Here is a 24,247-nt window from a genome sequence, read left to right as displayed (position 1 = left end):
TAGATACACTACACAGCAAGACAGTGTTGAGTTAGACTGTTAAAACTTTATTTGTTGAGAGTGCAAAGCAAATTAGTTAAAGGCCCAATGCAGCTGTTTTTATATCAATATCAAATCATTTCTGGGTAACAATTAAGTACCTTACTGGGATTGTTTTCAATTAAAAATAGTCAAAAAGTAACAAAAATAGCTTCTTAGCAAGAACAATTTCTCAAGCAAGAATTTTGCTAGGACTGTCTGGGAATGGTCTGAAAATGATCTGTTATTGGCAGAGAGGTTTGGAACTCTTTCGTATTGGTCAATTAACTAATTTACCACCTGGTGATGTCACCAGGCAGGCAAACTCCATCCCACCAAAACAGGCAAAGATTTCAGGCGGTCTTTTCAAACAGCTCTTATACTAAAAGGGCATTATCATAATTTTCACAATATTTTCCCCAACCTCATAGTGTGGAAATATAAAACACAGGAAAATCATGTTTTTGACTTCACTGGGCCTTTAAACAAACAATGTAAGTATAGTACACATTATAAAATACATGGAATATCAGAGAGAGAGTCAGGATCTAGAGGAACTTGAAACGATGATCAACGATTAGAGAGGTCTTGATTGCAGTTGTAAGTATTTAGGAGAAATGGAATCCAAGAAAATAAAATGTTCATATGTTTTCTTGCTTTTACTTTTGGCCGAGTGAAGATAGCTGTGGAGATATAAACAAGGAGAAACAATCAAAACAAAATCTCACTAAAATAAATCTAAGATCAACTGAGAAGTGTAGGTGATTTAACACAAACCCACAATATGGGTGTCATCATTCCATATTATGTTTAGGGCTTAAATGATTGATATTACTCAACAAAAAGTCTGCGTCCCAAATGGCAGCCTTTTCCCTATTCAGTGCACTACTTTTGACCAGGGCCCATAGGGTAGTAGTGCACTATATGGGTAATAGGGAGCCATTTGGGACACAGCAAAGGCTGGTGGTCCTCCTACCTGTTTGATGAACTGTCCTGCATTGAAGAGCTCACTGCATCCGTACAGCACCCTCTTCCCTGGCTTTGCCTAAAAGGATGCCACAAAATACACATTGTTCAATAAAAACTCAACTGAAAATATGAAGATGTTTCACAAAATACAATAAAAACTTTTGTCACAATGTTACATGTAGACGTTTTAATAAAACTAAAAACTAACACAATTTTGAGTGATAGTTTACCTTTGTGTAGTCCACCAGGTTTTGATATTCTATGTAGTTTCCTCCTCCGACCACAAAGACGATAGCCTGAAACAGAAGGAGAGATCTCACTGACAGGTTCAGGCTGCTAGGTTCATGTACATTATACACACAGATTAGTGCTCCCCCCGTCACACAGTCAGGCCAAGCTAGGCTCCAGGACAACACACAGCAGTTACTGGATTTAGTGGAGGCCCTGTTTGTGTGTGTCTCTGTCTGTCTGCTGACCATGGCAGGACTCACCTCTTGAAATGGGTTCTTGTTCCTTGGGGTTGAGCTGTTGGGAGAACAGGAGTGTTTAGACACAGAAAATGCATGTTACTATTTAGAGGCCTTAACTAACTGCTATCCTTGGAGCTCTTGGAGTCTTACCTCTCACTGCCGCGCAGCATCTTGGGATCAAAGTATCTGTAGTCATCAGTCTCCTGCAGATCATAAAAACATAAAATCAGTACACCAACAAACTTATACATCACATGAACAACAAGAGAGAGCCCATTTTATGACAATTCTAGAAATACCCAAACCCCCCCCCATTGCTCATGGTCACCCAATTCCTCTTATTAAATATGACTCCTGTATAAGCATGGGTCCTGTGAAACAAATTCAACAAATTGACTCAAGTACGATCAGTTCAGGCTGAACTCAGATTCAGACAACACCTGCCTGCTTTCAACAGAAACGTCCCATTTACCAGAACTGGTCTTAAATAGGGTCAGTGGAGTTTCCTCCCCCTCATACGTCCTCCTTAAACCCAGAGCCAAGTCTTTAGTCTAGGCTGTGTTCCAAATGGCATCCTATTCCTTATAGTGTACTACTTTTGACCAAAGCTCTATTGGCCCTGGTCAAAAGTAGTGCACTAAATAGGGTGCCATTTGGGATGCATCCCTAGTCTATCTCCTCTCTTCCCAATGGACCGAACGCATCTACCTCTATTTGGCAGAGCCGTGGCCCACTCACATTCTTCACCAGAAGAGAAAATACTTTGCAGTCAGGCTGGTGAAAGAGGAGCTCCCTTTGCTCTCTGAACTGACTAGACGCTCCAGAGTTTTGTGCTATCGTCTTTCCTCCCACAGTGGAGCGGCAGTTCAGCAGAGGGCTTCTGATATCAAACCTGAACACACTGCTAAACCTGCCTGGGAGAGGAATGGCATTGTGTTCACACAGAAGAACCACCGATAGATTACACCTGTCCAAGAGGGCCATCGGATGCGGGACAGGGGTAGGGAGAGGAGGATGGAGGCTGTTGAATTTGGACTGATGTGCCCCTCTCCCTCTCGGCTCACCGAACAAGAAGCGCTTTGTACAGTGCCCTGTAATTCCAGTAGCTGAGAAAATGATAATATTGTTATGTCCAATTCAGTGTTTGGAGAGGTGGGGATAGGGGTTGGGGGGCATCTAAAGCCAGTAACAGGATCCCGTAATCCCTGCTCCCTCCTGGCTGTAGAGACACAGGATGAGTCCCAAATGGCACCCTATTCCCTATAAAAGCGCACTACTTTTAACCAGAGCCCTGTGGGCACATTGAAGGGAATAGGGTGCCACCTGGGACACTCACACAAGATGGAACTGAGCTAATGGAAATTGAAAAGCGTTTGTTCATATTATCTTTCTTCAAATGTCTATGGAGCTGTGAGAGATGGTAATCACAAAGGGACTAAGTTGATGTAACACCTCTATAGCTGTAGCAGCTGATCCAGGGAACATTAGACAAAGACCACAGAGGGGTGGCCTACACTAACAAGTGTAGTGTTGAGTACACAGAGGATGGCTTGTGAATGGTTTTCAATGAAGTGGACCTTCCCTCTGCTTTAGGGTAAGCTGGTAAGGAGCTGAGAGAGATGAGAGTGTAGAGAGAGCTTCTGGGTTAGCTGTAACCTAATCTCCCTGTTCACTGTGTGCCTGCCATCCCAGAGAGAGGTATGAGAGTCCACAGTGCTGCCCATGTGCTCTATTGCAGCCTGGCAGGCAGCACACATTAATGCCCTGCAGCCAGCTAGCGGCTAGGGTTTCTCACCACCATGGAGCCCTTAGTGCAGGCCAGGCCACCCTCACAGAGCTGTTTTTAATCACTGGGCTGCTTCCCAAATGGCACCCTTTTCCCTACATAGTGCACGATTTTTGACCAGGGCCCAATCAGCTCTGGTCAAAGGTAGTGCACTATATAGGGAATAGGGTGCCATTTGGGACGCATACCCCTATGTCTGTTGTAGCAGAAGCCTCCTGGCATTTCTACAATTGTTACGCACACGACTGACTTACTTGACTTAAACACTATTACACTGTGAGGTCATCGACAGGTATGTACACGACTACAGACAGCTATTTGACATTTTACAAAGTAGCTTAGCTACAGTTGCTGCCTTTATTTGTGATGACTAGTTTCCCCCCCACATATTCAGAAGTGATCTGAACAGAACAGGGCATGATTGGAGAAGTCTCTGACTGCAGACATGAGACTCCCATCAGGTCGTCCATCTTGTTGCCACTGTATTCATCAGCATGCGTCCCTCCTGAATGTGATGGTGCAACAAAGCAGAAACATAGAGGAATGTCCACAGTAGAGGGGGAGGAGAGAAGAGAGGAGGGAAGAGAAGAGGAGACTCACCGGATTGGACTTCATCTCCATCAGGTTGTCCAGGATACGCGTGACTGGCAGGTTCTGAAAGAAAAACACTTTAAAAACTCTGTTCTTTCTCACCAGATAATTATTCACTACAGACTGACTCCAACAAGCAGCTGCGTGAGATATTATCATACATGTCTCCAGGCAAAACCTTCCCATCAAAGCCAAGGGACATCTGGACATTTTAAAAACACACATACAGACAGTATCATGATGAGACTGCTCCTCTCCTCTGTCTCATTCTGTATGTGTGTATGTGTGTGTTTTTGTGCATAATTGTGTGTGTGTGTATATATTTCTGTCTGTGTGTGTGTGTAAAGCTACTCACATGCTGTTTAAGCACCAGGTGTTTCACCCCCTCCATGACAAACTGGGAGCCAGAGTTCATCACTCTAGAGAAGAGGCTGTGGGATGGAGAGACAGGAGGAGGACGACAGGGTCAGCACGGGGGGTTAGGTCTATGGGACTAGGATACATGAGGTCTGAAACAAGGGAAACTCTGCTGCAGCGTCCCAAATGGCACCCTATTCCCTACATAGTACACTACCCTGGTCAAAAGTAGTGCACCGGGTAGGGAATATGGGGCCATTTGGGATGCACACAGAGAGCGCTCTCTCTCTCTTACCCCATAGGTTTCACACCGCTGTTCCCATAGTTAGATGGCGTGGCAGCAATCTTTGTGAAAGCCCTGGCAAAAACACATTTTCATAATAAGCTTCTTGCAAGAACCCAAAACAATGTGTTTTATTATCTGTTTGGTTCTGCATGTATGAAACATTATATGATGAAAACGCCTGCTTGTTTGTAACGTCTTACTTCCACTGCTTGATGTAGTTGAGAGAGGACAAGTCACAGCCAGTTTCTAGCAGAGCCTTCTTGTATTGGTCCAGATCAGTCTGAAACAGACACAGAAAACCCCCAGTAAGATAACAGTATGGCTGTTTTCACCAAGCTAAAACATACAAGTGATTGAGCAGGCATTCAAGGTTTAGTAGGGCATTTATCGAACAGGGACTTAAAAATGCTTGAAGAAATATAAACCTCGTCATCCTAAAACAGAGTGAGAGGCTAAGTGTGACACGTGTACGGTGGTATCATCAGTACATTATGATGGCCGAGACAAGCACTTTTTTATGTAACTAAACTGAGGTTACACCACATCATCCAGGGAAAACAAATAACCTTAAAATGTACAGGCTGGACCGACTGGAGAACAGACCAGAGAGGAGAGGAGGAGAGGGTAATCCCATGGTAATAATCTGCCCTGGACGGGTTCAGGTTCAGGTTCAGGGGGGGACGGAGATGAAAGGAGGAATACCACAAGACGTTGGCGGTGGAAAAAGATTTCCTGCTTGACTTCAGCTGTCAGGCCGGGAAAATAGAACGGCGTCTCAGAGGAGAAGGGCTATTAGGAAGACCATTGATCAACATGATGCTCCAGGACAGCCTGATCCTAACGCTGATCCCAGCCTGCAGCCGCAGCCAGAAATCTGGGCCCATATTAATGCTCCTCAGAGTAGGAGTGCTGATCTAGGATCAGTTTAGTCTTTTGGACGATAATGAATATGATTATGTGGACGAGCAGGGAACTGATCCTAGATGAGCACTCCTACTCAAGACTTTGTCAATACGGGCCCTGGCATCCTCCCAGAGCTTTGGAGCTGGCGGCTGGAGGGACTTGACTTCACTCCTCTGTGGTGAACTGTGGTTACTGAGGTGGTGATGACAGGGCTTGAAGCAGAGCCAGTATTAGGGTCGTCCAAGTCTTAGCAGGGTCCGTAAGAGGCTAGTCCCTGAGCTGCGCCACCTCACTGAAGAAAACAGACGGGACGTAGAACCCACAGTCATAGTGGAGAGCCGGGTGTCCTCCTATACAGAGGGCCTTGAGATGCTCAGAACAAGCTAGCATTATTGGACTTCGGGAGTAATGACATTTGGCCTCGGCTTCAAATGGTATCAATGTTCCTGGAATCTGCTCTAACATGTCATATTGAACAATAAAGCTTTTGAATGTTGTCAAGAAAAGCTGGTTTCAATATCAAATGAAAAAAGAATTGAGAATTGATGTTTGGTGTTCTAAACAATGAAATCCAAGCCAGGGCCAAGGTTTTTCATATTGTGTATTGTGCTGTTACTAAGACTACCACATCCAGTAAAGCCACAAAGTGTCTCCATTGAGGTTGGTATTGTGCCGTTTTTGGGTTCCATTAGACATGATACTGCACATGACTGCAGTGAATCAGGCAAATCAACAGTTCCCTAACAAAGGGGCCTGTATATTGTGGGTCCTCTCTGACCTGTGATTGAGGCTGGTTTGGCAGGTGTTTGATGGTGACAGAATGTGTGATTTGAGTCTAGTATGTTTTTGATAGGGACAGGGTTAGGGTTTAGTCTAGTATACATGTGTTTGATAGGGTTAGGTTAGAAGGGGTAAGGGTAAGGGTTAAGAGGGTGCCAGGCCTCACCTCTGAAGGGGCCTGCAGGGCTGTGATGTAGAAAATCAGAAACAGTCTCATCTTGTCCTCTGGTGTTCCCGCTGTTACAAAGACAAAAACATTGTTGTTTAACAAACTTTACATCAACAAGCATCTCAGGTATTTCCGACCCTTGACAAAGTACACGAGATAGCACATGTATGATTTCTGTTATAGATAAGCACAGTGGCACATCTACCGTCAGGGTCACTGATGATGTCCAGTAAAGACTTATCCAGGGTGGATTTGCTCATCAGCTTCTCCTCGTACTCAAAGTACACGTCCAGTTTACGGCTCTGTGGATGGGTCACAGAAGTTACACATTAGGGTAAGTGGTCCTCTGTAGCTCAGCTGGCTCAGCTGGCTCAGCTAGCTCAGCTGGTAGAGCACGGCGCTTGTAACGCCAAGGTAGTGGGTTCGATCCCCGGGACCACCCATACGTAAAAATGTATGCACGCATGACTGTAAGTCGCTTTGGATAAAAGCGTCTGCTAAATGGCATATTATATTATTATATTATACCTATACAGTGGGGAAAAAAAGTATTTAGTCAGCCACCAATTGTGCAAGTTCTCCCACTTAAAAAGATGAGAGAGGCCTGTAATTTTTATCATAGGTACACGTCAACTATGACAGACAAAATGAGGAAAAGAATTCCAGAAAATCACATTGTAGGATTTTTAATGAATTTATTTGCAAATTATGGTGGAAAATAAGTATTTGGTCAATAACAAAAGTTTCTCAATACTTTGTTATATACCCTTTGTTGGCAATGACACAGGTCAAACGTTTTCTGTAAGTCTTCACAAGGTTTTCACACACTGTTGATGGTATTTTGGCCCATTCCTCCATGCAGATCTCCTCTAGAGCAGTGATGTTTTGGGGCTGTCGCTGGGCAACACGGACTTTCAACTCCCTCCAAAGATTTTCTATGGGGTTGAGATCTGGAGACTGGCTAGGCCACTCCAGGACCTTGAAATGCTTCTTACGAAGCCACTCCTTCGTTGCCCGGGCGGTGTGTTTGGGATCATTGTCATGCTGAAAGACCCAGCCACGTTTCATCTTCAATGCCCTTGCTGATGGAAGGAGCTTTTCACTCAAAATCTCACGATACATGGCCCCATTCATTCTTTCCTTTACACGGATCAGTCGTCCTGGTTCCTTTGCAGAAAAACAGCCCCAAAGCATGATGTTTCCACCCCCATGCTTCACAGTAGGTATGGTGTTCTTTGGATGCAACTCAGCATTCTTTGTCCTCCAAACACGACGAGTTGAGTTTTTACCAAAAAGTTATATTTTGGTTTCATCTGACCATATGACATTCTCCCAATCCTCTTCTGGATCATCCAAATGCACTCTAGCAAACTTCAGACGGGCCTGGACATGTACTGGCTTAAGCAGGGGGACACGTCTTGCACTGCAGGATTTGAGTCCCTGGCGGCGTAGTGTGTTACTGATGGTAGGCTTTGTTACTTTGGTCCCAGCTCTCTGCAGGTCATTCACTAGGTCCCCCCGTGTGGTTCTGGGATTTTTGCTCACCGTTCTTGTGATCATTTTGACCCCACGGGGTGAGATCTTGCGTGGAGCCCCAGATCGAGGGAGATTATCAGTGGTCTTGTATGTCTTCCATTTCCTAATAATTGCTCCCACAGTTGATTTCTTCAAACCAAGCTGCTTACCTATTGCAGATTCAGTCTTCCCAGCCTGGTGCAGGTCTACAATTTTGTTTCTGGTGTCCTTTGACAGCTCTTTGGTCTTGGCCATAGTGGAGTTTGGAGTGTGACTGTTTGAGGTTGTGGACAGGTGTCTTTTATACTGATAACAAGTTCAAACAGGTGCCATTAATACAGGTAACGAGTGGAGGACAGAGGAGCCTCTTAAAGAAGAAGTTACAGGTCTGTGAGAGCCAGAAATCTTGCTTGTTTGTAGGTGACCAAATACTTATTTTCCACCATAATTTGCAAATAAATTCATTAAAAATCCTACAATGTGATTTTCTGGAGAAAAAAAATCTCAATTTGTCTGTCATAGTTGACGTGTACCTATGATGAAAATTACAGGCCTCTCTCATCTTTTTAAGTGGGAGAACTTGCACAATTGGTGGCTGACTAAATACTTTTTTTCCCCACTGTAAGTAAGTGCCCACCAAAATCTAAGTTGAGATATTTATAATTTTCGTTAAAATGATCAAATTAAAGATTAATCTCTCATGTGAAGTTTTATGACAGCATTTTTTTTTATGTGAGAAAAAAATTTGATAAAAAATTTGAAAAGTGCAGACTTGGCTTAATAGGTACCGAATGTACCCTTTAAGCCCATGGGTGTTCCAAATAAGCCCGCCTCTTAAATAATCCATTTCAATTCATTTCTAGAGGTTGAAAACTTAGAAACTGACATTTCTTATGTAAGCTTGAATTATAACAATCTCCCCTAAAGTTATTCAAATCAATTGATCATTACTATTCATCATGGAAATAGCATTGATAACAGGGGGTTTCCAATCGTATCCGCAGAGATCAATTTCGGCCCAGGTTTTTGTTCTTGCCAACCAGTACAAACCTGATTCAATTGATCAACTAATCATAGACTTGATTAGTTGAATTAGGTGTGTTACTGCTTGGTTAGAACAAAAACTTGCACCCGCACCGGCCCTCTGTGGATAAGACGCAAAGCACAAAGACCATAACACAAACAACGTTAAATGAATTAGCTGAAAGCTGGTTCACAGTTGCTGTACTCCTATTCTTGTTTATTCGTTCAACTTGTCTTCCTAAAGCCTGTCTGAAGACAGTTTCAAATCTCCCTCTACTGTTGTATTACAAAAGGTACATGTGGTGAACCCAAAAAATAGAAAGTCCTGGATGAATGAGGGACAACAATATGACAATGTCCCGGTCCTAACTGCATTATTAGTCGTCCAATAGTCATCTTCTTGTCCCTCATTTTTATCCACCACTTGTACTGTTGAAGAAGTCGGAAGTTTACACACACTTAGGTTGGAGTAATTAAAACTCGTTTTTCAACCACTACACACATTTCTTGTTAACAAACTATAGTTTTGGCAAGTCGGTTAGGACATCTACTTTGAGCATGACACAAGTAATTTTTCCAACAATTGTTTACAGACAGATTATTTCACTTATAATTCCCTGTATCACAATTCCAGTGGGTCAGAAGTTCACATACACTAAGTTGACTGTGCCTTTAAACAACTTGGAAAATTCCAGAAAATTATGTCATGGCTTTAGAAGCTTCTGATAGGCTAATTGACATCATTTGAGTCAATTGGAGGTGTACCTGTGGATGTATTTCAAGGCCTACCTTCAAACTCAGTGCCTCTTTGCTTGACCTCAGAAAAAAAATTGTAGACCACAACTCTGTTTCAACCTTGGGAGCAATTTCCAAACACCTGAAGGTACCACGTTCATCTGTACAAACAATAGTACGCAGGTATAAACACCATGGGACTACGCAGCCGTCATACCGCTCAGGAAGGAGACGCGTTCTGTCTCCTAGAGATGAACGTACTTTGGTGCGAAAAGTGCAAATCAATCCCAGAACAACAGCAAAGGACCTTGTGAAGATGCTGGAGGAAACAGGTACAAAAGTATCTATTTCCACAGTAAAACTAGTTCTATATCGACATAACCTGAAAGGCCGCTCAGCAAGGAAGAAGCCACTGCTCCAAAACCGCCATAAAAAAGACAGACTACGGTTTGCAACTGAACATGGGGACAAAGATCGTACTTTTTGGAGAAATGTCCTCTGGTCTGATGAAACAAAAATAGAACTGTTTGGCCATAATGACCATCGTTATGTTTGGAGGAAAAAGGGGATGACTTGCAAGCCGAAGAACACCATCCCAACCGTGAAACACTGGGGTGGCAGCATCATGCTGTGGGGGTGCTTTGCTGCAGGAGGGACTGGTGCACTTCACAAAATAGATGGCATCATGAGGAAGGAAAATGATGTGGATATTCTTCTTTATTTTATTTAACCTTTATTTAACCAGGTAAGCCAGTTGAGAACAAGTTCTCATTTACAACTGCGACCTAGTCAAGATAAAGCAAAGCAGTGCGATAAAAACAACAACAGAGTTACATATGAGTTACATATGGGGTAAACAAAACATAAAGTCAAAAATACAACAGAAAATATATTACACAGTGTGTGTGAATGTAGTAAATTATGGAGGTAAGGCAATAAATAGGCCATAGTGCAATATGGTTACAATTTCGTATTAACACTGGAATGATAGATGTGCAAAAGATGATGTGCAAATAGAGATACTGGGGTGCAAATTAGAAAAATAAATAACAATAAGGGGATGAGGTAATTACAGATGGGCTGTGTACAGGTGCAGTGATCGGTAAGCTGCTCTGACAACTGACGCTTAAAGTTAGTGAGGGAGATAAGAGTCTCCAGCTTCAGAGATTTTTGCAGTTCGTTCCAGTCATTGGCAGCAGAGAACTGGAAGGAATGGCGGCCAAAGGAGGTGTTGGCTTTGGGGATGACCAGTGAGATATACCTGCTGGAGCGCAGACTACGGGTGGGTGTTGCTATGGTGACCAGTGAGCTAAGATAAAACCGGGATTTGCCTAGCAGTGATTTATAGATGACCTGGAGCCAGTGGGTTTGGCGACGAATATGTAGTGAGGGCCAGCCAACAAGAGCGTACAGGTCACAATGGTGGGTAGTATATGGATGGCACTGTGATAGACTACATCCAATTTGCTGAGTTGAGTGTTGGAGGCTATTTTGTAAATGACATCGCCAAAGTCAAGGATCGGTAGGATAGTCAGTTTTACGAGGGCATGTTTGGCAGCATGAGTGAAGGAGGCTTTGTTGCAAAATAGGAAGCCGATTCTAGATCTAACTTTTGATTGGAGAAGCTTAATGTGAGTCTGGAAGGAGAGTTTACAGTCCAACCAGACACCTACAGTGAGGGAAAAAAAGTATTTGAGCCCCTGCTGATTTTGTACATTTGCCCACTGACAAAGAAATGATCAGTCTATAATTTTAATGGTAGGTTTATTTGAACAGTGAGAGACAGAATAACAACAAAAAAATCCAGGAAAACGCATGTCAAAAATTTTATAAATTGATTTGCATTTTAATGAGGGAAATAAGTATTTGACCCCCTCTCAATCAGAAAGATTTCTGGCTCCCAGGTTTATTTTATACAGGTAACGAGCTGAGATTAGGAGCACACTCTTAAAGGGAGTGCTCCTAATCTCAGTTTTTTTACCTGTATAAAAGACACCTGTCCACAGAAGCAATCAATCAATCAGATTCCAAACTATCCACCATGGCCAAGACCAAAGAGCTCTCCAAGGATGTCAGGGACAAGATTGTAGACCTACACAAGGCTGGAATGGGCTACAAGACCATCGCCAAGCAGCTTGGTGAGAAGGTGACAACAGTTGGTGCAATTATTCGCAAATGGAAGAAACACAAAATAACTGTCAATCTCACTCAGCCTGGGGCTCCATGCAAGATGTCACCTCGTGGAGTTGCAATGATCATGAGAACGGTGAGGAATCAGCCCAGAACTACACGGGAGGATCTTGTCAATGATCTCAAGGCAGCTGGGACCATAGTCACCAAGAAAACAATTGGTAACACACTACGCCGTGAAGGACTGAAATCCTGCAGCGCCCGCAAGGTCCCCCTGCTCAAGAAAGCACATATACAGGGCCGTCTGAAGTTTGCCAATGAACATCTGAATGATTCAGAGGAGAACTGGGTGAAAGTGTTGTGGTCAGATGAGACAAAAATCTAGCTCTTTGGCATCAACTCAACTCGCCGTGTTTGGAGGAGGAGGAATGCTGCCTATGACCCCAAGAACACCATCCCCACCGTCAAACATGGAGGTGGAAACATTATGCTTTGGGGGTGTTTTTCTGCTAAGGGGACAAGACAACTTCACCGCATCAAAGGGACGATTTGACGGGGCCATGTACTGTCAAATCTTGGGTGAGAACCTCCTTCCCTCAGCCAGGGCATTGAAAATGGGTATTCCATGGGTATTCCAGCATGACAATGTCCCAAAACACACAGCCAAGGCAACAAAGGAGTGGCTCAAGAAGAAGCACATTAAGGTCCTGGAGTGGCCTAGCCAGTCTCCAGACCTTAATCTCATAGAAAATCTGTGGAGGGAGCTGAAGGTTCGAGTTTCCAAATGTCAGCCTCGAAACCTTAATGACTTGGAGAAGATCTGCAAAGAGGAGTGGGACAAAATCCCTCCTGAGGTGTGTGCAAACCTGGTGGCCAACTACAAGAAACGTCTGACCTCTGTGATTGCCAACAAGGGTTTTGCCACCAAGTACTAAGTCATGTTTTGCAGAGGGGTCAAATACTTATTTCCCTCATTAAAATGCAAATCAATTTATAACATTTTTGACGTGTTTTTCTGGATTTTTTTGTTGTTATTCTGTCTCTCACTGTTCAAATAAACCTACCATTAAAATTATAGACTGATCATGTCATTGTCAGTGGGCAAACGTTTAAAATCAGCAGGGGATCAAATACTTTTTTCCCTCACTGTAGGCACCCGTAGTTGTCCACACACTCTAGGTCAGACCCACCGAGAGTAGTGATTCTAGTCGGGTGGGCGGGTGCAAGCAGCGTTCGATTGAAGAGCATGCATTTAGTTTTACTAGTGTTTAAGAGCAGTTGGAGGCTACGGAAGGAGTGTTGTATGGCGTTGAAGCTCGTTGGGAGGTTTGTTAACACAGTGTCCAATGAAGGGCCAGATGTATACAAAATGGTGTCGTCCGCATAGAGGTGGATCCGAGCGTCACCAGCAGCAAGAGCAACAATATTGATATACACAGAGAATAGAGTCGGCCCGAGAATTGAACCCTGTGGCACCCCCATAGAGACTGCCAGAGGTCCAGACCACAGGCCCTCAGATTTTACACATTGAACTCTATCTGAGAAGTAGTTGGTGAACCAGGCGAGGCAGTCATCCGAGAGACCAAGGCTATTTAGTCTGCCAATAAGAATGCAGTGGTTGACAGAGTCGAAAGCCTTGGCCAGGTCGATGAAGACGGCTGCGCAGTACTGTCTTTTATCGATCGCGGTTATAATATCGTGGCTGAGGTGCACCCATGACCAGCTCGGAAACCGGATTGCATAGCGGAGAAGGGGTAGTGGTAGCCAGGTGGAAAGCATGGCCAGCTGTAGCAAAATGCTTGTTGAAATTCTCGATTATTGTAGATTTATCGGTGGTGACAGTGTTTCCTAGCCTCAGTGCAGTGGGCAGGTGGGAGGAGGTGCTCTTATTCTCCATGGACTTTACAGTGTCCCAAAACTTTTTGGAGTTAGTGCTACAGGATGCAAATTTCTGTTTGAAAAACCTTTGCTTTCCTAACTGATTGTGTATATTGGTTCCTGACTTCCCTGAAAAGTTGCATATCGCGGGGGCTGTTCGATGCTAATGCAGTACGCCACAGGATGTTTTTGTGCTGGTCAAGGGCAGTCAAGTCTGAGGAGAACCAGGGGCTATATCTGTTCTTAGTTCTGAATTTTTTTAATGGGGCATGCTTATTTAAGATTAAGAGGAAAGCACTTTTAAAGAACAACCAGGCATCCTCTACTGACGGAATGAGGTCAGGATACCCGGGCCAGGTCAATTAGAAAGGCCTGCTCGCTAAAGTGTTTTAGGGAGTGTTTGACAGTGATGAGCGGTGGTCGTTTGACCGCGGACCCATTACGGACGCAGGCAATAAGGCAGTGATCGCTGAGATCCTGGTTGAAGACAGCGGAGGTGTATTTAAAGGGTAAATTTGTCAGGATGATATCTATGAGGGTGCCCATGTTTACAGATTTTGGGTTGTACCTGGTAGGTTCGTTGATAATTTGTGTGAGATTGAGGGTATCTAGTTTAGATTGTAGGTTGGCTGGGGTGTTAAGCATATCCCAGTTTAGGTCACCAAGCAGTACGAACTCTGAGGATAGATGGGGGGCGATCAGTTCACATATGGTGTCCAGGGCACAGCTCGGGGCTGAGGGGGGTCTGTAGCAAGCGGCAACAGTGAGAGACTTATTTCTGGAAAGGTGGATTTTTAGAAGTAGAAGCTCAAACTGTTTGGGCACAGACCTGGATAGTATGATAGAGCTCTGCAGGCTCTCTACAGTAGATTGCAACCCCACACCCTTTGGCAGTTCTATCGAGACGGAAAATGTTGTAGTTGGGGATGGACATTTCTGAATTTTTGGTGGCCTTCCTAAGCCAGGATTCAGACACTGCTAGAACATCAGGGTTGGCGGAGTGTGCTAACGCAGTGAATAACTCAAACTTAGGGAGGAGGCTTCGGATGTTAACGTGCAAGCAACCAAGGCTTTTACGGTTACAGAAGTCAACAAATGATAACGCCTGGAGAGTAGGAGTGATACTGGGGGCTACAGGGCCTGGGTTAACCTCTACATCACCAGAGGAACAGAGGAGGAGTAGAATAAGGATACGGCTAAAGGCTTTAAGAACTGGTCTTCTAGTGCGTTGGGTACAGAGAAAAAAGGGGGCAGATTTCCGGGCGTTGTAGAATAGATTCAGGGCATTATGTACAGACAAGGCTATGGAAGGATATGAGTACAGTGGAGGTAAACCTAAGCGTTGGGTAACGATGAAAGAGATAGCATCACTGGAGGCACCGATTGAGTCGGTCTCTGCGTGTATGGGGGGTGGGACAAAGGAGCTGTCTAAGGCAGGCTGAGCTGGGCTGGGGGCTCTACAGTGAAATAGTACAATAAGAAATAACCGAAACCGCAATAAGCAAGGCATATTGAAATGGGAGAGAGGCATAAAGCAATCACAGGTGTTATTCGAGAGAGCTAAGATAACAGCTGGTAATGGCAACAAAGTTTGGGCTGAGGCTAAACATAAACAGGATGCGGTACCATATAAAGGAACAGTCTAGCAGGCATCAGCTGTATAGCTGAGTTATCATAAGGTCCGGTGAACAGCAATAGGAGAGTTCGGAGGTAGTTCGGGGGCTGCTACAGCACTGGCGAGCAAGAGGCCAGGCTTGCGTGTGATAGCGGGACGGGGCTAGCAGATGGATCTTCGTGGTCGACGTCGTAACGGGAAGCCTGTTGAAACCACATCAGACGATTTCGTCGGCAAACCAGTCGTGTTGGATCGGCGGGGCTCCGTGTCAACACTAGGAGGTCCCGTCCGGTTGACAGAGAGGTAGATAGCCGGGAGATGGGCCTGGCTCGAGGCTAGCTCAAGGCTAACTGGTGCTTGGTAAGGGGCAATGGTAATTAGCCAACGACAACAGCCATTTGGTTGCAGCTAGCTGGTTGCGATGATCCGGCGCTAGGGTCCAGTGATTCCGGCAGAAAATCCGATATGGTCTGGGTCGATAGCACGCTGTGCAGACTGGCCGACAAATTGTCCAGGCTAGAGCTAGAGCTGGCTGGTGGGTAGTGCAGGCCATGGACAATGGTGAAGACGCTAACGGTGGCTAATAGCAAGTAGCCATTCGGTTGCAGCTAGACTAGTTTCAGCTTAAGGTTCTTGATAAAAGTTATAAAGAAATAATATAATCCTTTCCACGTTGGGTGAGGCAGGTTGCAGGAAAGTATATTTAGTTAAAGAATGAAAAGTAAAAATTGAGAAATATATACAAAATAGACACACAAAAAAAAATACCTGGCTATTTACACAAGGACACCGAAAAAAACACGACCGCACTGCTACGCCATCTTGGATATATTGAAGCAACATCTCAAGACATCAGTCAGGAAGTTAAAGCTTGGTCGCAAATGGGTCTTCCAAATGGACAATGACCCCAAGCATACTTCCAAAGTTGTGGCAAAATGGCTTAAGGACAACAAAGTCAAGGTATTGGAGTGGCCATCACAAAGCCCTGACCTCAAATCCCATAGAAAATGTGTGGGCAGAACTGAAAAAGCATGTGCGAGCAAGGAGGCCTACAAACCTGACTCAATTACACCAGCTCTGTCAGGAGTAATGGGTCAAAATTCACCAAACGTATTGTGGGAAGCTTGTGGAAGGCTACCCGAAACGTTTGACCCAAGTTAAACAATTTAATACCAAATACTAATTGAGTGTATGTAAACTTCTGACCCACTGGGAATGTGATGAAAGAAATAAAAGCTGAACTAAATCATTCTCGCTACTATTATTCTGACATTTCACATTCTTAAAATAAAGTGGTGATCCTAACTGACCTAAGACAGGGAATTTTTACTAGGATTAAATGTCAGGAATTGTGAAAAACTGAGTTTAAATGTATTTGGCTAAGATGTATAAACTTCCGACTTCAACTGTAGGTCTTCTATCCCTGATATCCTTCAACCCTGATCATATTCTTCTCTCTCTGCATCAACGACTACCTGTCCACTCCAAACGTCTTAGAGTACAGAGGCTTTTCATTGTTCTTAATTGTTTTACATTTTGGTAAAGGAACCATGGATAGATGCATAATATTTATAACTGTAGTTTGAGTATTTTATCAACTTAAATCTGAAGAAAAAACGATTTATGCTCAGGTTGATTGAATATTAGGGATATCAACACACAATCCCCACGTTTCAATACAAACTGGGCTTAATAGGATCATCCTGGGCTTAATTGGAACAGCAATAATTTACGGTGAAAAATACAAAATAGCTGAGTTTACTCACAAAATATTTGGAAACCAATGGTCTGGGGTATAAATATACACTATATACTACAATATTATGCAAAGTTAGTATTGATCAATATTTCTTTACATTCTGTATAGAGGGGGTGTTTTGTGCTACTGTACCCTTTCAGATAAATGTCCAATTTACAAAAAAGGCATCTATGTATAAAAATGCAAGGTTCATTTAACAGTCAAATAAGACAAAATGCATTAAAAAATATGAGCTGTGAGTGCTTGAGATCTATTATATTGTTGTGGTTCACCAAGCTATGTTGCTACTGTATTGACTGTGACATGTGGTACGACTGCTAGCATGACAAATCCATATTTTCAATAGGCACGAAAGTCATTAATACCCATGTAGGATGCTATCATGTGCATATATCAACACGTTAATCTCTCAATTTTACATTAAGTATGATCACTTATCTGAGGTACTAAAAATATCTGAAAATGTGTTTATCTGAGTCGCCTCCACACCAACGTTTTTTTGCAGCTTTGAAATTGGCCACTAGTAGGAACTTACACATAACTGTCAATAACTTAATAAGAAAACATCTAATTGGCTTAGAATAAAAACCACCATATGAACTGGTTGAAACATTAGATTTAATCCAAAAAAGGAAGTGGGCTTAATGTGTATGTGGACTTAAACAGTAGGTACACTTAACCTAGTCCAAGTCAAGAGGATGTTTTAGCAGTCCTTTACTGGCTGATTTAGTAACACGGCTTTATAGTGAGTGCTCTAAGATGTTAGAAAGTGCTCTGAGATGTTAGAGCTCACACTGAAATTGCACAGCAAAACAGTCTTCCATACATGTTTAATATCTGGAAAAAAAATGTTAATTGGATGCAGTGCACCGTGGACATAGAGAGAACATAGAGAGAACACCCTCTATCTAGACATAGAAAACACACTGTCTGGCCATGACCGGGTTTAATACTGACCTTAATGTGATCCAGAACGGCGGTGGCTACGTTAGTGTGGAGGTCAATCAGCCTCTTCTTCTCCAGAAGCTCTGGTAGGGAGCTAGTAGAGGAAACACAGAACAGTTTTGGTACAGACTAAGCACTGTCAATAATGGCGCAGCAATGAATAAATAAATAATAATACAGATAAATACTGTATATTCTACAATGATGCTCACCTGACAGCTGAGGTAAGTTTTGCGGTGTTGTCTGACATACTAATACTACTAATGGCTCCCTCATCCTCACCCTCCAACCCCTGGAGAAGACAAAAAGTGTTATTTTAGTGGGGAATATGCAAGTGTGAGTGAAGTCCATTGTTTTCAGTGAGACTACTTAATTGAACCGCTCTATAAAACCACCTGTGTGCCTTCTTACCATGATGCTCTTGAGGCGTTTCACCTCGTCCTCTTGGGCTCGGTACGTGTCTAACTCCTCCTGTACAGACTCAGCCACCTCCGGGAACGGGCTGGAAGAGTCAAAACAACCCCTCAGCCAAGAATAACTTCACTACAGCAAAGCTTGAAATATACTGTTGCTACTGAGTTATAAAGCATAACTTTAATAATCGTTTGAAATATACTGTTACTATTGAGTTATAAAGCATCAAATGCAGACTACCTTCTAAATCAGCAGTTTAATCACACTTTAGCCAATGGAATGGAGTTTCTAACAAGCAAAGCTTGGAATATACTGTTGCTACCTAGTTGTAAAGCGTCGGCCACAAGCTACCTCTAAATCAGTAATCATCACAAGTGAGTTCCTAACCTGCCCTTGTGTTTCTGCCAGAATTTGTCTGCGGCTGTGAGGTCATAACTCTTCTTGTTCTTCTTCTTGGGTCTGGCTCCGGAAGGGGAGGCTTCTGACCCCACAGACTCGTCCATACTGACCCTGTTCAGGTGGAAATCCTAGGACACACACACAGAAATACATTAGTCACACACACACAGCAAAATCATTTCTACTACTGCAAATAGAGTCATTTCTGAGTGATTGTGTTTTTCAGTGTTGGGATGGTGGTTGGCGGCTGGCAGAGATCTTTTGGATGTGTAGTCTGGTCATATTTCTGCTCACATCATCGGAAAAAAGACTGGTCCATAGATACCTCTGGGATAAACATTGATACCTACTTACATCATCATAATACCTACATTCAAAATAACAACCGTTATCATAAATATATTGAGGTTAAAACAAAGGACACGCAATACTAAAAACTAAGGGAGGGAGAGGAGACAGATTCGTACATTCTACACCAGAAATAATTTTAAGGCAGGGATGCTGGAAAATGGTTCCTCACAAATATTTACGACCTCTGGCACAGGTCACTGCACTGAGCACATACCACAGCATTTACCCTCTTCTTCATCTTACACACAAAGTAATTGCAGTAGCACTACCTTGAAAAATCACACACCATGGGGTATATATATATATATACCCTATTCACACTTCTGAGCCGAGCCGTTCATACTCATAGTTCATCGTACACAGAGCGTTAAACACCATATACCCAATAACACCACTCACCATAAATTAGTCAAGTCTCATAGGTAAGCCCTTAGTTTTTGTCAAAGTGTATGATGTGTCTGTTAAGTCCATCATAACAGAGTGGTGGGAGTATGACAGACAGATGTGCTCCTCTCTCCCTCCCCCTGTATCCCTGGCTTCCTGTTAGTCTTACCAGCACATCGTGGATGAGGGCCTGGTAGGTCCATGTGTGGTGGAGGGGGGTGGCAAGATCCAGGTTGCGGTCAGCGAGTACAAATAGGGGTCTCTGGAAGCTGAAGAGAAAGAGAGACACAAACAGACAGAGGGAGAGAGAGAGAGAGAGATAAAACAAGAGGATGATAAATGTACCCAGAGTTCCCCACTGGCTAGGCTCTCTCTCTGCTCCACCAAAGCTGAAACAAAAGAAGACTTGAAATGGATCCTACTTAGAGCTTCCCAGAGGAGGCATGACTGTTTTCACTTCATCCACCACTTAGCGAAGCTAACTACTCAGTGGGTCTGGAGAGCAGAGGAGAGGAGAAAAGCAGGATAGCACATTTCCACCTCAGAGTTAGACAAAGACATTGTGTAGCACAGTGTGTGTGTGGGAAGCCATTTTATGTGTTCGTCTTAGAGAATGGAGTAGGCCTTCCGTGGTACCGTACAGAATCATGATATTAATGTCTTCATCTAGTCTGCTCTCTTTATGGTTCATACCCAGTGTACTAGTCTGCACCCTGACCCACCTGAATTGGCCGGCCCCCATGTTGTCTCCAGTGAACAGGCTGTTTCTGGCGTCTCGCAGGTTCTCCCTCAGCTTCTTGTCAAGTTTCTGCAACAAACAGAGAAACTGGGTTAGATAGTTTTGCCTCTTATGTAGCTAGGTAAGAGGCCTTACATTACATTTTAGTCATTACATCTTCTTAACCGGATATACACTAAGCACACAGTCCTGCAGCGTTCCACTGAGAGACCCCCACCACAACACAGCAATACAGTATAGGGAACAAAGAGCAGTGCTGTGTGACTAGAGTAACAACACTGCATCCATCCATTAAGGCTCTTGGAGGATCAGCTTCAACACCGACTGCATCAACATTCCTCCCCACATCAAGAATCTACCTGCAAATACTGTCTGCAAACGGTGAGATTCTGGAGGTGGGTGGATTTGGATGTCGTCCTCAAATTACTAATTTCTCCTTTCACTGTACCCACTGGGGATGGGTACTACTCTCCCTCTCCCAGCCGTGTCTGCACTGCCAAGACGTAATACAAAGAGTATTCAAACTGACAGACAGACTCGGCCCCTGACAGCGGCTGAGGAGACTTCAGAGAGTTATAAATGAGGAAGGATGATGCTCACCACTGCGACCATCTCCGCAGCATTCCCTCTTGGACAGCGGATTATGGGGACAGCACCTAAGAAAACAAAACAGATGTGTTAGCTGCCAATAGAGGGCATTGAAGACTTTAGCAGAGCTTGTCTATAGAGAATATGAGGATGTGCTGTGAATCCCATGAGGATAAAACTGAGAATCGTATACAACCTGCAAGGTAGGCATGCAGTGGGTTTGCTTTGCTCAATGTGTCATATAGTCACATTTTCAGACAACACCCTTGGCCTTTACTTTCAAATAGTTTTCCTCTCTAGGAAATATTTTCTTGGTATTGCTTCGATTCAAGTGAGTAATAACAAAAGTGACGCTGCCATCTAGCAGGGAGAAAATGGTACAACCAGGTACCACCTGAGTAAATGAAACAATCTTACAGTATTTTGAAATACCAAAGCAATGTTCTCTCGAGCAGTCTCAATAGTATTGTGGCATTAATAATATTTTGTTGAAAGACCCACCCAGAGTGACAAAGAAGCAGAAGAGGCTGTCTACTATCGTATCCATGATGGCCTCCATCTCTGTGTCCATGATGTCCGGTTTGTTAATTGCTAATCAAAAGGGAATAGGAAAACAGGAAGTCAAATACAATCATGCCAGCTAATCAAGAATAAGATCTGATGAAAATGACAAAGTGCAATCTAGCCCCGTTTCTGAATCCAATGAACTTACCATGGTAGGAGATGAGCTCTTTATTTTGATTACAGAGGATGAACATATCATCTTCGAGTGTGATGAAATTCAAATACTGATCGAACACCTACGAAAGCAAAAAATACCTTACTATTACAAGGCTGTCCAATACCCTGTAATGTGTTGAGTTTTAGAAAATGACTAGGACGGAGTCACAAATGGCACCCTATCCCATATATAATACACTACTTTTGACCAGAGCCCTACAGGAAAAAAAGTAGTGCACTATATAGGGAATAGGGTACCATTTGAGACGCAACCTGGAGGTGAACTAGTATGTGGTAGACTCACCTTGGTAACCTGGGTGACAGCGTTGGCTGAGAGAGCTGCACTGGCAATATCCTCTAGTTTACTTCTGGATATGGCTGAGATGAAGTTCAAATAGTATGACTCATACAGCTGGTTACGAAGATCCTGAGAAAAATAAAACAAAACAATGGAATGGAATGTAACAATATACTGACTGGTAGGATGTTACATGTCTGGGATGTAACGTTTGGAGAACAAATAATTTTATCTGGCCAAGGCCACCAAATGCATAGGCTCAGTGGCCCAATACATTTTTCTTATCATCTCTAGAACTATCCTGAGTTTAATCATAGCTGATGATGTAATATTGATATTCTGAGTGAGGGATGCTTACTTGGCATATCCGGTCAATGTTCTCCTCTGTCGGCATAACAAAATAGATGGCTGGCACATCCGGGATGGGATCTCTGTCTGAATGAAGCAACCTATAGAGAATTATAAAATACATTGAAGACCAGCCTCTTCAATTCTTTGTCTGGTGTATCATGATTTTAGTTTTCTCTACATTTACCTTTTGTGAAGGGGATTAATAGATTTTTAAAAGTTATGTCAAATTGTGAGTTACTCACAAGTGCAAAGTGATCCCCATGTCCCGTAGTTCTTTGACCGCCAGTAGGGGGGAGATTATGTCCTGGCCAAACCTGTCGTAGATCAGCACCTTCCATACCGGCTCAGCAGCAGTGTTTTTCAACGGAGGAGCGTTGAAATTCAGCATGCGCTTCAAGGCAGCTAGGGACACAGAAGAATACTGTATAAAGTCATGCTTGGCCAATGTTTAAGATTATGTAAAATATAAAATATTTGTGCAATATGTGCTGCACATCCCACCACACCCCCAAACCCTTCGGACAGTCACCACTTTCGCCCCACTAAACATGGCACAGGACTGGGGGAACTGGGACTTTGCCATACCATTTCTGCCACTCAATGAGTGAAATAGTTAAGATGAGTGAAATAGCTAGATTGCTAGCTAGCAAGTTAGCCACCCATCCAAATGAACGATACAGCAGTCAGTTTAGCTTTTTCTGTCAGTCATTCACTGCGTAGCACTCCTGTTCCTTGACATGACAACCACATCAAAGTGTCTAGTGAATTAATGAGTAGTGGTAAGTGTAGGTTAGCCATCCGACTTGTTGCCACTTTATTATAATATTATTGTAACGTTTTCGTTAGGTAGCTAATACGTTAGCTTAGCATTGATTTTCTCATGAAGATGGCTGGTGGCCTTCGTGGAAGTTCGTATTTTATTCAACAGGCTAGGGTCAGAGAAAATAGTCGGTTTTACAATGTGAAGCCACAATTCGACAGCCTATTTTCAGGAAAAATCTATTAACGAAACCACAGACCTGCCTGCTTTTCCCGGACGGAGGCGGCCATCTTTTCTGTTTATGCAGTGAAGGGGGAACGGATGACGTGGCAGCCAAGTCTAGTTCGATGACGTCTCCTAAATATCGAAAATTATCGCCATCCACTGTACCTGTGGGCTTTGCTACCACAACTTTTGATAAACTTGTGTGTGTGTGTGTGTGTGTGTGTGTGTGTGTGTGTATACAGTACCAGTCAAAAGTTTTGACACACCTACTCATTCAAGGGTTTTTCTTTATTTGTACTATTTTCTACATTGTAAAATAATAGTGAAGACATCAAAACTATGAAATAACATATGGAATCATGTAGTAACCAAAAAAGTGTTAAACAAATCAAAATATATTTTATATTTGATATTCTTCAAAGTAGCCACCCTTTGCCTTGATGACAGCTTTGCACACGCTTGGCATTCTCTCAACCAGCTTCATGAGGTAGTCACCTGGAATGCATTTCAATTAACAGGCGTGCCTTGTTAAAAGTTCATTTGTGGAATTTCTTTCCTTAATAGTTTGAGACAATCAGTTATGTTGTGACAAGGTAGGGGTGGTATACAGAAGATAGCCCTATTTGGTAAATCATGTAGTAACCAAAAGTGTTAAACAAATCGAAATATATTTTGGATTCTTCAAAGTAGCCACCCTTTGCCTTGATGACGCTTGTTGTGATGTGTGTTTGGTCCTATATTTATATATACATATATTTTTTTAATCCCAGCCCCCGTCCCCGCAGGAGGCCTTTTGCCTTTTGGTAGGTCGTCATTGTAAATTGTAAATAAGAATTTGTTCTTAACTGACTTGCCTAGTTAAATAAAGGTTCAATAAAAATAAATAAAAAATGACAGCTTTGCACACTCTTGGCATTCTCTCAACCAGCTTCATGAGGAATGCTTTTCCAACAGTCTTGAAGGAGTTCCCACATATGCTGAACACTTATTGGCTGCTTTTCCTTCACTCTGTGGTCCAACTCATCCCAAACCATCTCAATTTGGTTGAGGTTGGGTGATTGTGGAGGCCAGGTCATCTGATGCAGCACT

At 43.2% G+C, this 24,247-nt stretch overlaps 1 protein-coding gene across 1 annotated transcript; it reads right to left on the bottom strand.

Moving 5' to 3' along the window:
• Positions 1–26: 26 nt before the first annotated feature.
• Positions 27–23,281, bottom strand: scfd1 (sec1 family domain containing 1). The gene is made up of 24 exons (XM_084182567.1): positions 23,193–23,281; positions 22,416–22,575; positions 22,181–22,271; positions 21,829–21,951; positions 21,517–21,604; positions 21,306–21,395; positions 20,817–20,872; positions 20,200–20,285; positions 19,647–19,746; positions 18,731–18,870; positions 18,341–18,431; positions 18,142–18,221; positions 17,942–18,023; positions 6,535–6,631; positions 6,327–6,397; positions 4,678–4,757; positions 4,487–4,549; positions 4,190–4,265; positions 3,844–3,897; positions 1,608–1,660; positions 1,479–1,512; positions 1,218–1,283; positions 995–1,063; positions 27–701 (listed from the first exon to the last, which is right to left on the bottom strand). The coding sequence occupies exons 1-24, from the start codon at positions 23,221–23,223 to the stop codon at positions 678–680; spliced, it is 1,905 nt and encodes a 634-aa protein (XP_084038693.1). The 5' UTR covers positions 23,224–23,281; the 3' UTR covers positions 27–677.
• Positions 23,282–24,247: the final 966 nt, after the last annotated feature.

The sequence above is a fragment of the Coregonus lavaretus genome, assembly GCF_964263955.1.
Source record: "Coregonus lavaretus genome assembly, chromosome: 18".
In the NCBI taxonomy this organism is placed as follows: Eukaryota; Metazoa; Chordata; class Actinopteri; order Salmoniformes; family Salmonidae; genus Coregonus; species Coregonus lavaretus.
Note: the sequence above shows the minus strand (reverse complement) of the source record. Positions and strands in the feature narration are given on the sequence as shown.